We start from the raw sequence: 16,231 nt of genomic DNA on the forward strand, positions 1-16,231 counted from the left end.
CAGTATTTGGGGATCTGATCACCAGCAAAACCAGCTTTAATCACACCGGATCCCTGAGGAGAGAGAGAAAGAGAAGTCACAATATCACAAAAACAACAGGAGATATATATCATACAGTATGTATAATATGGTTCCATCTTTACTTTAAAAAGAGAGAGACCTTATACTTATGTATACTATATCCACTTGTATGAGAATCTGAACAGTGAACGCACACCAAAGGGAGGGCAGTGGGGCTGGGGATGGTGAGGGGCATTTCTATTGCATACTCTGAATATTATTTGATTTTTATGTATTCTTTGACTTTTCTACATTGAACATGTTTTACTTTCGGAATTAAAGAGGGAAATTAATATTAATAAAGGGAAAAAAAAAGAACTCTCGAGGAGAGAAGAGGAAAGTGACTAGAAGCACCAAAGCAGCCAAGTTTAGGAATATAACCAAGGAGGGAAGAGCGCATGATTCTGTTATACCACCGTGGAACGCTTCTAACATACTTTCCCAGCTCAGACCCAAACTATCCCTGCCCTCCAAGGCCTCTATGACAGACACCACCACGAGCGCTGCCATACTTGAAGTTAACTCCAATATGACACACGTTGTCTGGTTCTGACTACAGGGGCAGACCACTATGCTTTGTGGGGGGTTTGTGGTTGTTGTTTTGTTTTTTCACTATGCTTTCCTTTACTTGTTGGTCTCTTGAGGTAAAGAGCAGGAAAGCCCTAAAGCACTGTCTGAGAAGAATCTGATGTCTCCCACCATCACCTCTGGTACCACCCGGGCCCAGCCAAAGTAAACATTGACTCTGGACATCAACTCCATGCAGGACAGATGTCGAGGCCTGATACTGCTTGAGATTCACCGTGTTTTCTTCCTTCTTAATTCTTCTGCCACCACACCTGATACCCTCGTCCTTCCACCCCCGCCAACACAGTTTGCAGCTGCAAGTGTAATTAGGGCAAGCCTTTTCCTGCTGCATGTTGACCACTTCTCCTGGGGCGAGTGTAATATTGATATTTCCAGGACCTACACAGCAAGCAGTAAACACATCAGGAGAGCTAACTAGCCAAGGTTACCTTGGTACCAAAGGCTTCCTGACAACAGCCCTGGATCCCTCTCTGTCTCTTACTTCTGCTCTTCTATAGGAGAAGGGCAGGGGGTGGGGTGGGGTCAGATGGGTCATCCTGGTGCCTGATCGTAGCAAGACAGAGGGAGGAGGTAAGAAGTGGTTGAAGGACAGGGAAAGCAGTATGGGAGGAGAGCAGGGCAAGCCAGTTCTCTAAGACAGCAGGAACCTCTGCCAACAGGAGAAAACAGGAGACAATGTGCAAACTCATTGGCCTGGGCAGAACAGCAAGGAGCCTGGAAAAAGTGCAGCTGTAAACTGAGCTCAAAGACCGGGAAGGAGGAAAAGACTATCTTACTGCAAACCCAAGGGCTCTGGGACAGCAGCACAGCTAGTGAAAAGAACACTGTACAAGAGAACTCTGGGAACTCTGGGAATTATTGGAAGCTCAAGCTTCCAATAATTGCCCACTGCCTTCATCTGGGGGTGGTGATGCCAGCAGACTAACTGGATCTCCTGGTAGAGGCTGAAAACAAGAAAAGTAATCTAGAGTCTGTGCTTCAGACTCTAGATTTCTTTTTTTTTTGGCCGTACCATGTGGCATACGGGATCTTAGATCCCCGACCAGGGATTGATCCTGTGCCTCTCACAGTAGAAGCGCAGAGTGTTAACAACTGGATCGCCAGGAAAGTTCCTAGATTTTTTTTTTTAATTTATTTATTTTGGGCTTGTAGGGTCTTCGTTTCTGTGTGAGGGCTTTCTCTAGTTGTGGCAAGCGGGGGCCACTCTTCATCGCGGTGCACGGGCCTCTCACTATTGCGGCCTCTCTTGTTGCGGAACACAGGCTCCAGACACGCAGGCTCAGTAGTTGTGGCTCACGGGACTAGTTGCTCCGCGGCATGTGGGATCTTCCCAGACCAGGGCTCGAACCCGTGTCCCCTGCATTAGCAGGCAGATTCTCAACCACTGCACCACCAGGGAAGCCCGATATTTTTAAGAGATGATTTTCCTGGATATTTGATTTTGAGTTTACTAGCAAAAGGACTGGAGGCTGAGTGGTAAGGCAGATTAAGATGTTAGGTTCTTTTCTGTCTCTCCATCCTTCCCAGCAAGAGTATAACAGGCCCAGTTCAAATACCACCACCTTGCTCCTGAAGAATAATCCCCAGTTGGAATTAATTATCCTCTTCCTATTATCTCCCCAAATCACCATTACCTGTTTTACTAGGTAGCATAAATTTCATTCTGCTTTTTTTAAAAAAAAACATATATATATATATATATATATATATATATATACTTTTGATGTGGACAATTTTTTAAAGTCTTTATTGAATTTGTTACAATATTGTTTCTGTTTTATGTTTTTTCTTTTTTTTTTTCGGCCATGAGGCATGTGGGCTCTTAGCTCCCCGACCAGGGATCGAACACGCTCCCCCTGCATTGGAAGGCGAAGTTTTAACCACTGGGCCACCAGGGAAGTCCCCTCATTCTGCTTTCTATTCGAATTATGGTTTCCACTTTTGTCTCTTTTCAGCGCAAATTCCTTGAAGTCAGAGACTCTGTATATCAGCAGTATCTCACATGTGCAAGGTACTTGAATAGATGCTGGTTGACTAAAATGAAAACCAAGCTCAAATGATTGAGCTGATGAAGCCTAAAGTATGGAACCTGAATGAGCAGCTGGAATACCAGAAGCCCCAGGCAGGGGTGGTACAGGGAAGGCAAAGGCATTGTTGGGAATGATGCACAAGGTGGAACCAGACCCAGCTTGTCCCTGCAGCTCTACGAGCTGCCTGGCAGGCCAGCTGAAGAATGGGTGAAGAATGGGTGGGGATGGGGGAGCCGGCTGAGTTGCCTCTATTCTGTGCAAGCCATACCATAAGAGCATATAAAAGGGGCATGTCAATTTCTTCCGGGTCATGTCAATTTCTTTAACGGTATTTGTAACTAGGAACTGTATACCTGGCAAATGAGCTGCCACTCTCTTTGTTATTCACTCTGGCAAAGCCAAGTAAACAAATGCCTTTTAGAAGCTACTTGAAAAATTAGTCTCATTAAACATTTGATTTTGGGGACTCGAGTCTGCTGCCAGCCACCACTGACAATTCTCCTTCTGATGCAGGCAAACAAATAGCAAATCCTTCAGCAAGGCTCTCCCAGTACCTGCTGGCTATAGGCCTTGTGGCTTGGGCAACCTTATCCTAAGCACTGATTATTCTTGACATGCTGGGAAGGAGGCTTGTCTGACATTTTACAAGTGGGAAGAGGACGCTGAGAGGTGGAGCCTCAGATTCTAGGATATTGGTGGCCCATTTTGGCCCAAAGACATATTTTGTTTGGCCCACAAAGTAGTTTTTTTTTTTATTAATTAATTTATTTTTGGCTGCGTTGGGTCTTTGTTGGTGCACATGGGTTTTCTCTATTTGCGGCTATTCTTTGTTGTGGTGCGCGGGCTTCTCATTGAGATGACTTGTTGAGGAGCATGGGCTCTAGGCGCGCGGGCTTCAGTAGCTGTGGCTCTTGGGCTCTAGAGCACAGGCTCAGTAGTTGTGGCACACAGGCTTAGTTGCTCCGTGGCATGTGGGATCTTCCCGGACCAGGGCTCGAACCTGTGTCCCCTGCATTGGCAGGAGGATTCTTAACCACTGAGCCACCAGTGAAGTCCCCCACAAGGTAGTTTTTTAAAAACAACTTTATTGAGATAAAATTCACATGCCGTACAATTTACCCATTTAAGGTGTGTAATTCAATGGTTCTTAGTATATTCACAGAGTGTACAATCATTCACCACAATCTAATATTAAAACTTTGTCATCATCCCCCAAAGAAACGCTGTATCCATTAGCAGCCACTTTCCATCCTCACCACCACCAACCCCCAGCCATAGGCAACTACTAATCTGCTTTCTGTCTCCATAGACCACAAACTACTTTTACATTAACTTCTAACACTTAAAAAATTAGAGATTGCACATGAAATTTAATACTTCTGATTTCTCTTGAAAAATCAGAAGATATGGCAACACTGGGACTGCATTCCTACATGGGGACAACTGGCTGGAAATGAGAAGCAGCTGGCCCTTTGGTCAGGTGTGCCCAATGCACCTTCCAGATTCCTCGCACTGTTGTTAAGGCTACCTTCTCCCCCCGCCCCCCCCCCCGACCTTTTTAATGTATCTGCTTGGCCTCTGCAGGCATTGAGTTCGAGACCCCTATTCTAGACGTGCTTTCTAGCTTGATGTGAAGCACATCCGTGACTCTCAAAATACACATAATTGAATAGTGAGATTATCTCTGCAAGCCACCTCCTCTTCACTCTCTCTGTCAAACTACGGATGGATTCTTGCTGCAGTTGTATAACCAACAGCCTGAAAGTCACACAAGTGACAGTGTTACATAAATATATTGACTTCCATTTCCTCAGCTAATTCTAGTGTCCCTTAAACTTAAGTGAATCAGCAGATCTTAAGAGTTGATGACAATCAACAGATGAATGGATAAAGAAGGTGTGGCACATATATACAATGGAATACTACTCAGCCATAAAAAGAAATGAAATTGAGTTATTTGTAGTGAGGTGGATGGACCTAGAGTCTGTCATACGGAGTGCAGTAAGTCAGAAAGAGGAAAACAAATACCGTATGCTAACACATATATATGGAATCTAAAAAAAAATGGTTCTGAAGAACCTAGGGGCAGGACAGGAATAAAGACACAGATGTAGAGAATGGACTTGAGGACACGGGGAGGGGGAAGGGTAAGCTGGGACGAAGTGAGAGAGTGGCATGCACTTATATATACTACCAAATGTGAAATAGCTAGCTAGTGGGAAGCAGTCACATAGCACAGGGAGATCAGCTCAGTGCTTTGTGACCACCTAGAGGGGTGGGATAGGGAGGTTGGGAGGGGAGATGCAAGAGGGAGGAGATATGGAGATATATGTATATGTATAGCTAACTCACTTTGTTATAAAGCAGAAAGTAACACACCATTGTAAAGCAATTATACTCCGATAAAGATGTTAAAAAAAAAGAGCTGATGATAAGTTGTTTAAAAAAAGAGACAATTAGTGAAATTTGAACATTGACTAGATATTTGATGATATTAAGGAATTATTATTAATTTTATTAGGTTTGATAATAGTATATTGGTTATGTTTTTAAAAGAGCGTGGGACTTCCCTGTTGGCACAGTGGATAAGACTCCGCACTCCCAATGCAGGGGGCCAGGGTTCGATCCCTTGTCAGGGAACTAGATCCCCAATGCATGCCACAACTAAGGAAACCGCCTGCCACAACTAAGAACTGGTGCAACAAAAATAAATAAATAAATAAATAAATAATAAAATAAAAGAGTGTGGAAGAGGGAAGTGGGTGGGAATGTAGATTGACCAAGAGTTGATAACAATTTCAGCTAGGTGATGGATATGTGGATGTTTTTGTTATACTATTCTTCCTCCTTTTGTTTATATTTGAAATTTTCTATAATAAGGAGAGCTGGCAAATAAGATGATAACACTTAAGTAAAAATTCAAAACATAAATACTGTACACACACACATTATAAAATACAAGTGTCCATAAAATAATGGATGGAAAGGAGCACATCAATTTTACGATGACGGTTTGCTTTTGGGGTTATGTCTGGACCAGAAAGAAAGGATGGGATTGTAGATGGGTACAAAGAGGCTTCAATTATATCTGTAACGTTTTATTTCCTAAAAAAAATGAAGCAAATATGGCAAATGATATTTATTAAATCTGGGTGGAAGACACATGCTACATGGGTGCTTGTTATATACTTCTCTGAACTTTTCTGTGTGTTGAGAGTATCCCACTTTTCAAAAAGGGGGCTGAAGCAGCATAACATTCCCCCCAAACAGTTAAATTCTTAGCTTGAAGAACTTGTAAAGATCTGGTATTGTTCCTGATTTAGGCCCACACAGTATGGTCATGAAGACAATCTTAAAATTGACCAGAATGTTGATCCATTTTAGGAAAGAACTTAACCTTCGAGATCGTCACAAAGATTTGAGCTTCAGAATAAACATAGTATTCTAATCAAAGTGTTGTGGTCCTCAGAATGTGGCCTGGGAGCTGCCCTCCTCTTTCTTGTATTACTATCTATGATATGCCTTTGGGAAGAATGACTTATGCTTGTTTGTTTGTTTGTTTATTTATTTATTTATGGCTGCGTTGAGTGTTGCTGAGTTGCACGCAGACTTTCTCTAGTTGCGGCGAGCGGGGGCTACTTTTCGTCGCAGTGCGTGGGCTTCTCATTGCGGTGGCTTCTCTTGTTGTGGAGCACGGGCTCTAGGCGCGCGGGTTTCAGTAGTTGTGGCACGCAGGCTCAGTAGCTGTGGCTCGTGGGTTCTAGAGCACAGGCTCAGTAGTTGTGGCACACGGGCTTAGTTGCTCTGCGGCATGTGGGATCTTCGCGGACCAGGGCTCGAACCCACGTCCCCTGCGTTGGCAGGAGGATTCTTAACCACTGCACCAACAGGGAAGCCCTAATTACACTCTCTTCAGCCCAGAAATAAAATTGTGGCAGCATGGTAAGCTATGGAGCTGTTGAATCTGCTAGAGACACATTCTCAAAATATAAAGTTGGCTCAAATATTTCAAATGATTTTTCCTATCCATCTTTCACTTTGAAACAAAACAAAACAAAACTCTCTAAATATCAAACAGCAAGAACTACCTGAGGCCCCATATCTAAAACTGTGGCAGATGCTCAGTAAATCCTAGTGGGAAAATTACTTAAGTTTCTCCTATTTTACCTTTTGGTGGGATTGTTGGCATAATAAAGGAAATGTTTTCCCAGAAAAAAGCAAGTCTATTCCTTAAGTCTTAAAACTGAAAATGCACCACTGTTTTGATGCATTTCAAATACACTACCAAGAAAGAGAAAGAAGAAACTAAGAAGCATTCGCTTAAGTGACATTAAAGAAAGCGGATGGAGATAGAATTGCTGCCCGACAAATCCAGAAGCAAAGGATCTGGTGGGATGGGCAGACTACTCCTTCTGCATTGCTGATGAAAACAGGAGATTGCTAATTTCTTTTTAAAACTAAGAAAAAGGCAGATGAAGTACACACAAACTGGCTGAAGATAGAAATAGTGTTCTCTGAAAATCAAAATCAAGAACAAGGAGTCCTACTCAACCCTGTGCAGTAACTAACTAGGCTCCCCCCCACACACACAATCCTTTCTTTATTTAGGGACATCTTTGTTACCGTGATAGAGATATTCAGTCATTTATCCCCCCACCCATCAGTAAAATTAAAAATCCAATGTGCACATAGTGGTGTCAGGCCCTAGATACTGTATGTGGGAGGGAGGTGGGGAAAGAGAAAGTAATGAAAAACGAAGGAATACCATTTTTTTTCCCACCAGGGTTTAACAGTCTAATGAAGCAGACAAAAAAAAAAAAAAAAAAAAAATTGCTCCCCAACATGAGATGTCTCACTGAGCTCAACCTCCTTCCTGGAGAGAAGGAAAGCTAACCAAAGAAGCACCTTTCCTTGGAAAAAGTGAGGAATTTAGAACCCAATCTCAATCTGAGTCTTGGCTCCTTAATTCATAAACCAGGTGGTTTGAATACTATTATCTAACCTCTCCAAGCCTCACTTTTCTGCATATTTCAAGTTCTATCTACATATCAGTGTTGAAGCTTAAATGAGATGATGCAAATGAAAGGACCTTGCAAGAGCGCAAGGTCCCAAGGGCTGAATCAACGGACCGAATCTGACAGTCACTTTAAGACAGAATTGGCAGTTTTTCCTCAATGGAGGGATTTAGAGACTTAGAAGGGGATTAGAAAGGTAGCAACCAATTTCCGTGAGACCAAACCTTTGAGTGGAAGACAGAAATCCTTTTTTTTTTTTTAAACAACTGCCTCCTTCCGCCAAAAATAAGAGCTGTATGTAGATTCTTTCCATTTGTCACTACTGATGCATTTGCGTGGGGTGCTATCAAGAGGAGTAATGGATAAAGCACCGGATTTAGGGCACCTACACTGTGCGACCTTGGGCTCACTTTTACCTCTTCGCGCTTCAGTTTTTACACTTGTAAAACGAGGACCAAAATTCCTGCCTCAACTATTCACCCGGTTTTTGTGAGGATCCAGTTCGAGTGTATGTGAAACCCCCATGTAAGCGCTAGAGCGCCTGGCAAATATTATGTTTAGTAATTTTTTCCCCCAGAAACTAGGCGTTCCGAAGAGGAAGGTACCTCCCTGCTTGCTTTGTCACTCTCCTTTCTTCTCGACTTTTATTAACTCTGTAATTTATAATCACAGAAAAAACTGAAATCCTAAGCCCATTTCTGGCACCAGACTCTCGGGCCCCACCCAGGTACAACGCCAAGCCTCCAGGGCCGGCTCGGAATCTAAGGAAACTTAGCCCTTCTCCACCAGCAGGCGGGCCCTAGCCAGTCAGGCCGCACCACTGGGAGTCCCAGAAACCAATCCCAACAGCCCTCGTGCACCGCCCCGCCCCTTAGAGAGGCGAAACACTATGGCGGCCCGGAAGAACGACAGGGGCACGAGCCAATCACTGCAGAGGGCTGCCCTCATCCTGCAAGGCCCAGAGGCGGGGTCATCAGTCAAGATGGAGAGCCAGAGGAGCCAATAGAGTTATCGGAAACTGGGGAGGGGCGGGCGCCGGGCGCTCACAGAAAGGCTAAGGCCCCTCGAGCCAAGGGCCCGAGGACCCTGCCTGGACTATAACCCTTCCCTTTATCCATCCCAAGGTTCTCCATCCTATGGTTGCTGGCCGGCTGGCCGCCCTGTCTGCGGACTACGGGTCGGGGGAGGACGGAGGCGGCGGCGGCTGAACCCGCCTGACAGGCCGGGCCAGTGACAAAGAGCCGGCGGCCCAGACTGAAACACGGGAAGCGATCCCTTCGGGGAGGAGAGCATAAGCCCCGCTAGGGGGATGCAACTCACGTTGTCGATCACGACAGGCTGGTTGGCGATCACATCGTAGGACTCCATGGCAGAGGAATCTCTCCTTCTGAGGAAGGAACTGCCAGCCTGGTCCGCCGCTAACGCCACTGACACACATGCGCAGTCTAGCCGCCGGTACGGGGCGGCCAGGGAGCGGCCCGACCTCGCTTCCGAAGAACTACAACAGCCAGCATGCCTTGCACCTGAGTTAGAAAGCCAGGCGGCTTCGGAGGCCCTCCTAGTTTAAGGGACGGGGCGTCGCGTTTCCGACGCACAGTACCCTGGGCTTTGTAGTCTCCGTAGATAAGTAGAAGGGGACGCCGATTGATGGTTGCATTGCATGCCCGGATATGTAGTCCCTTTGAAGCGATTCGCAGTGCATGCTGAAATATGCAGTCCTGAGTACTTGTCTGTGGTTCGGTTTGGATTGATCAGTAACTCGTGGATGTTTGGATTTTACAGATGAGTCCTTCCACTCCCTACCCTGGACAATTTGAGGTTGCCATGTTCTCATATGGGTCTATAAGACATTAATAAACATCTATTACAAAATAAACGGTTTCTAAACATCTATTACCATCACACTCTAATGACAGGAAATTTTAATACACACGGGGAGGAACCTATTCCCAGAACAAAGGAAAATAATTTATATTGCATAAAATTTGCTTTTTTTGAAAAAAATACATTTTGGTTGATTTTCTCATTTTTTCCTGGATAGGTGTAAACTTGGCAACATGCTAACATTGGTCTGAAGACTCGCAATTGGAACTACTGGTATAGATGATCTTTTGGTCATTAAAACATCGTTCATCTAATAGCTTCAGTAACAGTATATCTTTAATTTTCATGGGGATTTAGAATTGACATTGATGGATGAGAAAATGGAAGTGAAGAGAGATTATGTGTCACTGTTTTCTAATGAGCCCAGTGCATTTTTCTCTAAATTATTTCCTCCATCCCTTCAAGTTGCAGGGAACCTTTAGTTAATAGCAGCAGTAGTCAGGACTCTCTTCTATCCCTTTCTCTTGGAATTTCTTCAAGATCATTGAGTGGAAGACATACTGTATGAAAAGTTATTGTAGGCAGGAAAATAATTCCCAACCCGGTGCCTTAGGAATTAAAACATTTCCCAGTTACAGAGAGTCAAAGGTAATGGAGAGGGGCAGGTTCACAGTAGATAATGAATATTGGTGTTCCTCAAGGCAACCTGCATACCTCTGCTTAAAACAGAACAAAAAAGAGATTATTTACTTTTGGCTGTGTTGGGTCTTTGTTGCGGTTGCGGCGAGTGGGGACTTCTCTAGCGCAGCTGGGGCTCTAGGCGAACAAGCTTCAGTAGTTGTGACGCACAGGATTAACTGCTCCACAGAATGTGGGATTTTCCCAGCCCAGGGCTCGAACCTGTGTCCCTGCATTAGTAGGCGGATGTTTAACCACTGCGCCACCTGGGAAGTCGCTGTCAGATACTTGTTTAAATCCTTCTGAGCAGCGTGTCACCATAACAGTGACAAACCCTTTGTCGGCGCACTTCCCAGTGCTTTCATGGGACCCTAGCACCTCAGAAGGATGCCCCAATATCTCTATTTAAACCTGGGTTCCTCCTAACACTAGGGGGAGGCCAAGAGCCTTGGGACACCCCCCGCAACCCTGGGAGAGGAGGCGGGACCTATTGTCAATTCATGCCTTCCCCACCTGTGACTGGCACAGACACTAGCCAATGGGTGCCGGAATAGGGCAGGCCGGAGCCCCGCCCCCTGAGCGCCCCGCGGCCCCCGAGGCACCCTCTGGCCGTCTCTGCCGCGGCTACGGCCTGGGCGGACGGTGCGCCTTGCGCAGGCGCGAAGCCTAGACCTCGCTGCAGCCCCCCCATCGCCTCCGGGAGTCGCACCCAGGGAGGTCGCCTGCTGGCGCGTCAGTGCTCTCCCCCTCGTCTGCCCTCCCCGGTCCCCCCAGCACCCTACGCGCCCCGATGGCGGAGTTGCGGCCTAGCTGCGCCCCCGGCCCCACCGCGCCCCCGGCCCCTGGCCCTACAGCCCCTCCGGCCTTCGCCTCGCTCTTCCCCCCGGGACTGCACGCCATCTACGGAGAGTGCCGCCGTCTTTACCCAGACCAGCCGAACCCGCTCCAGGTTACCGCTATCGTCAAGTACTGGTATGCCTTGGGCCGCGGGGAGACGGACAGGGGCGGGCTGAGAAGGGTTAAAGCGCTGGGGCCAAGTCATTTGTGCGGGAATAGGAGGGGGAAGGAGAATGGTTAAAGCACTTGGAAGAAGGGCTTTCTGCTGCGAGGGAAGAAGTTAAGGCTCAAGTTAGGAATGGGGACAAAGGGGTTAAAGAAGCCTGTGGGTAGCGAAGGAACTTAGCGAGGGAGGAGGGGAATGAACGGTTAATTGGGATTAGGAGAATAGAGTGAATTGGGGGTGTGGGTAGGAGCGGCGGAGGGAACGATAGGAGAGAAGGAACTGTAAACGTGGTGAAAGGAGGGGGCGCCTGTAGGGGGTCATTAGTGGGCGAGGGGAAGCCGGGGCGGGGGGCGGTGGCTGAAGTGGGATGGGGGAGGCGAGGCGGGGCCTGGGGAGCATCTGAGAAGGCTTTGGAGCCGCGCGGCTGGAGGAGCTCAGAGGGCACGAGACTGCACAGGGTAGTGGCGGGTGTGGGTCTGTGGGTTAGGAGGGGAGCAAGTTGTGAGCGTTGTGCTTGTGAAGGGATGAGGAGAAGGTCACTTTTTGATCCCTTCCCGATGAGCTCAGACATTCCTTATCAGTGCAGTGCTTTTGCGTTTGAAGTTTGGCGGAGCAATTTTTCCTGATAAACTTTGTGCTTACTCTGCACAGTTCTGTTTCTCCATGCAGAGCTGCTTCTGGCTCTGCAGCTGCTTTGCTTTAGGTCACTGGCTAGAACAGAGGCAGACAGGGTCAGGGAGATCCATGGTTTGGCTCAGAATTGAAGGAGACTGCAGTAAATGATGAAGACCTGGGACTTGGACACGGAGGATCCTGCAGTGATATGTTAAGAGGAGCTTGGTGGTCCAGAGCTTCCAGATTTAGGCATCAGTGCCTCAGGGAAGCTGAGGGTAATGCTCAAGTAGCTCTGTTAAGATCAGACCTGTGTACAGATGGGCAGCCCCTGGGGAGGGGACGGTCTTTTCTAGTTTCCCATTTCTTTTGCAACCTGTCTCTTCCTGCCCCCTCTGGGCAAAACAAGTGTTATAGGGACTCTTCTTCATGGTTTTTCTGGACCAAAAGTTGACTGAGAATTAATTGAATCTGTCCAAAACCGCATTCGTGCCAGCACTGTACTAGATGAGCCCCTTCATTGACTCCTGAAATTCTGTTCAGGCAGCTGCTTGGGGTGTGGCCAAAGGGGAGGTACACTCAAAGGGGGAAGTAAATAGAGTGGATGTCTTTGCTGGTTACCTTTCCCTTTGAGAGTGAGTCTTTTTCCTCTGTGACAACCTCTTTCTTCTTCTGGAGATGGCAGAAGCTAGGCTGTGTAGGGCTGAGGCCAGCTCCCTGTGTCTATGGGAGGACGTGAAGAGGCTGACAGTGTGAAGGGCCTGGGGAGCAGCCACCTGCTCCTTAGGGAGAGCCACGGGAGCAGCCTGCCTCTGTCTGGTAGCCAGGAGGAGGTGTGGCCAGTGGTACAGTTCTCTCTGGCAGGCACACTGTTCTTTGGTTGAGAGGAGTTTTTCAAGAGAGCTTCTGAGTACAAAGCAGCTCTTGATAACTTAATCACCCATATTTAAATATATTGTACCACTATATTTAAATATGTATAGTGATGGACTCTATTGGGATGTGTCATGAGAAAAAGGGGACCTGCCACTGCCGTGCTGTTTGTTCAGGCCTCATTTGAGTATAAGGAGAAATCCCTACGCAGACTTGGGCAACTGTTATTATGTCACCCAAGTGGCCATGAAGGATAGAGTTGTGTGTAAAAGGTATTGAACAGGTGCAAAGGACTAAGACTGGTTTGGGAACTCTTTATTTTCCCCTCATCCCCCCAGGAACCTTTCTTTTTTCATCTTGTTGCAAGTGTCTTAACCAGGCCAGGACTTATCTTAAAAGATGAGCCAGCATCTAATGACAAATAAAAAGGATTGTGTAGCACTTTGTGGAATTAGAAATGCTGCCTAGATGCAGAAATATATGAGAGGGAACAGCTCAGTGACTGGTTCTTTCTAAGATTTGGAGGGGGTTGTATAATTAAGATCCTGAAAGTAATTTACTGATAACCCTCACAATTGGGATCCCACAGTCCCTCTTCAGTTTTCATAACAGGATGGCTGACTGAGGCTGCCTCAGTTTGGCTGTAGCCCAGGGTACCTTGGGGTTCTTTTTCTTGTGACAGAAGGGTGGCTCTTTGACTAGTGGTCCCTAGCCAACAGGGACATCCTGGTTGAAAGCTGAGACATGAGTGATCAGGTTGCTGAAGTAGAACCAGTGCCCTAGGGCCACTCCACTCTGGCAACCTCCCTGTGGAGCCAATGAAGTCAGGTGTTCAGGGACTTAAGTTGAGGGATGATCTGGGTCCTGGGATAACATCTTTTTCTAAGATGTATTTTCCACGTACTCATCTGCTTCCCATCAGGTCTCTGAGTGAGTATAACAACTCTCTGTGCTTAGAGATGAGGCTGATTTTGTCTGACTCTTGGTCATTCTCTGCAGTTGGAGTTTTAAGGCAAAGCCTCTCTCTTTGATGAAATACCCTCTGGGAGACTTGGCCACAAAGAGGGCTGCCAGGGGTGTGGTAGATGGAGCATGGAAGAGTGGACGCAGTTTTGCCCCTTGTTTCTGGATGGACCTAGGCTGAAGGATGGGCAGATACGGAGCCTGTAATCATTCCCACCTGTTCCAGGGTTCTGCAGTTATCATGAGGTCCTTGCAGGGGTAGCCGCCCTTTCTTTCCTCTTTTCCCCGACAAACTTTTCTAAATCTAACTGGTTGTGGAATTAGTCAGATGAGTTGGTGAAAGCAGAGTTAAGGAAAGACATGGAGATTTGTCCCTTTTCCTAATCCACTCAGTTGAGATTCTAAGCTATTTGTAGCGACTTTCTTACAAGTCCTATAAATAACTTAGCATTTCCTAGCAGAGAATAAGGATTTCTACAAAGGCAAATAACATCCTGGCAAAAGAGGGTGAAACCAGACCTACTGGTTTTAAATAGTGTTTGAATTGCATGGTACTGGCATGCTTGCTGGGATCACATACGTGGAACATGTCTTTTATTTGGTTGTTGGCATTCCTTCAGCATACGATCCCAAATACAAAGTGTACCCCATCCTTGTCCCAGGAGCAGGCAAAGTTTTTGCAGTCTGTGGAAGTCAGATGTCCGAGGCAGCTCAAGTGCAGTGTTTGTGGGCTAAATGCAGACTTCCTTCTGCTGATGGTTTCCATTTAGTCTTGTTTCTCAAGTCTACCAAGTTTCCCTATCCATTCTGAAGAAAAGCAGGGTTTTTTTTAAAAAAGAACACTAATTACTCTACTAAAGGGAACCCTTATTGAATTAAATCCTCAGAGTGAGCTAATGGCTGAATCTCTTCCTCAACTGCCTCTCTGTTGGAATTATGGGGGAAGTCTAATGTGGGTCTCAGAGGCCCCACATCATTTAATGTTCCACCTCTACCTTAGAGGCAGCTGTGTCCCGGGATCATCTTCCAGATGCACGAGCTCATAGGGCTCTCAGCCTGGTTTCTGCTTCATTTCTCTGCAGAGGCCAGCTAGCCTAAGTTTGGCTTTTGTCACTTCCATGATAAAAGACCAGCTTTGGCCTGGGGGGTGCGGGCTGGGGTCTGGAGGCATTGGGTCTGTTTAGAACAAACTGTAATTAACATAGGGCACAATATAGTCTTTCAGGAATTAGCTGTCTAAGAGGCAGGAGTGGAGCTGAGCCTCTGCTTCCAGTAACAATGCCCATTGGGGATGATCAGGATGGTCTTTCAACAGAGGCCAATTGATTGACTGATGCGCTTCTTGCCTTGAAGCTTGGCGTGTTTATAGGCACCATGGAAGAGAGATAATCCCTGCCAATCCCACTTGGGATTGGTAATTTGAAACAGGAGGAAGCCAAAGGGTCAACCAATCAGTCTGTTTTATTTCTTTTTTTTTTGAATTTTTGAATTTTATTTAATTTATTTTTTTATACAGCAGGTTCTTATTAGTGATCCATTTTACATATTAATAAGTCTGTTGTTTTATTTCTGAAGGAGGTCTACCTGTTGGAGATAGGAGAAGGGAGCCTCTTGTGCTTATGGAATTGGGCTGCCTCCAGCTGCCCACCCTTTGGTCTTATCCTGGAGAGGTGTGGCCTCCCTTTAGTTATCTTTTACCCCAGGTTCCTCTAGGATGGGGTCTTTAGGTTTGTAAGGTAGAGCCCCTCAACTTCTCATTGTCTGCTTTCAGGCTCACACTGACACTCCTGTGTTTTGTCTTTTGCAGGTTGGGTGGCCCAGACCCCTTGGACTATGTTAGCATGTACAGGAATGTGGGGAGCCCTTCGGCCAACATCCCCGAGCACTGGCACTACATCAGCTTTGGCCTGAGTGATCTCTATGGCGACAACAGAGTCCATGAGTGAGTGTGTACACTTGCCCTTCCATCTCCCTGTTCCTTAGCCTTGAGCCTTATTTCTGAGGTTTTCCTGAGCAGGGATGATAATGTCATAGTCCCTTGAGATTGGCATTTCTCACATGGAACATCTGGGTTTCTGCCTTCTGCCTGTACCTCCTTGTGCCAGGGTGGTCCAGGTCATCACCTGAGCTCTGCTCATCTGGTGCAGGAAAGTGTTGGTGAGCAAGAGTTCCAAAACCATCAGGTTTTTCCAAGCTTTTTCTGATGTTTGAGCTCAAATGACAGGCAGCACAGCTATGACCCAGATCTTGGGTTGATTCCTCTAGGTCTACTTCCTTTTTTTCCCTCTAGCTTATTATGAAAAATTTTAAACAAGAAACAACGATGAAAGAATTTTACAGTGAACACTCATGTACCACTACCTAGATTCTACCGTTAACATTTTATTCTACTTGCTTTATCATGACTATATCCATCTCTATCTCTCTGTCGATCTTACCTACTTCCTTTTAACCTGCAGTTATCTGTGCTCAGATCAGCTGCAGTACATTTTTTTCTTTTGTACATTTATTTATTTCTGGCTGCGTTGGGTCTTCGTTGCTGTGCGTGGGCTTTCTCTAGTTGCAGCAAGCAGGGGCTACTCTTT

The 16,231-nt window shown here is 46.3% G+C and overlaps 2 protein-coding genes across 3 annotated transcripts in view; one reads left to right on the plus strand and one right to left on the minus strand.

The window, feature by feature from the left end:
- Positions 1 to 16,231, minus strand: part of ARMH3 (armadillo like helical domain containing 3) — a gene marked incomplete at its 3' end in the record, with an annotated part of 562,435 nt that overhangs the window by 498,495 nt on the left and 47,709 nt on the right. The window lies entirely within an intron of this gene.
- Positions 10,986 to 16,231, plus strand: part of SUFU (SUFU negative regulator of hedgehog signaling) — a gene marked incomplete at both ends in the record, with an annotated part of 113,691 nt that continues 108,445 nt past the window's right edge. For both annotated transcript variants that reach the window (XM_079715024.1, XM_079715025.1), the window contains 2 exons: positions 10,986 to 11,167; positions 15,454 to 15,588. In XM_079715024.1, the coding sequence (XP_079571150.1) occupies positions 10,986 to 11,167; positions 15,454 to 15,588 (317 nt within the window). The remainder of the gene's footprint in view (positions 11,168 to 15,453; positions 15,589 to 16,231) is intronic.

Source organism: Hyperoodon ampullatus, assembly GCF_949752795.1.
Source record: "Hyperoodon ampullatus genome assembly, chromosome: 1".
Taxonomy (NCBI): Eukaryota; Metazoa; Chordata; class Mammalia; order Artiodactyla; family Ziphiidae; genus Hyperoodon; species Hyperoodon ampullatus.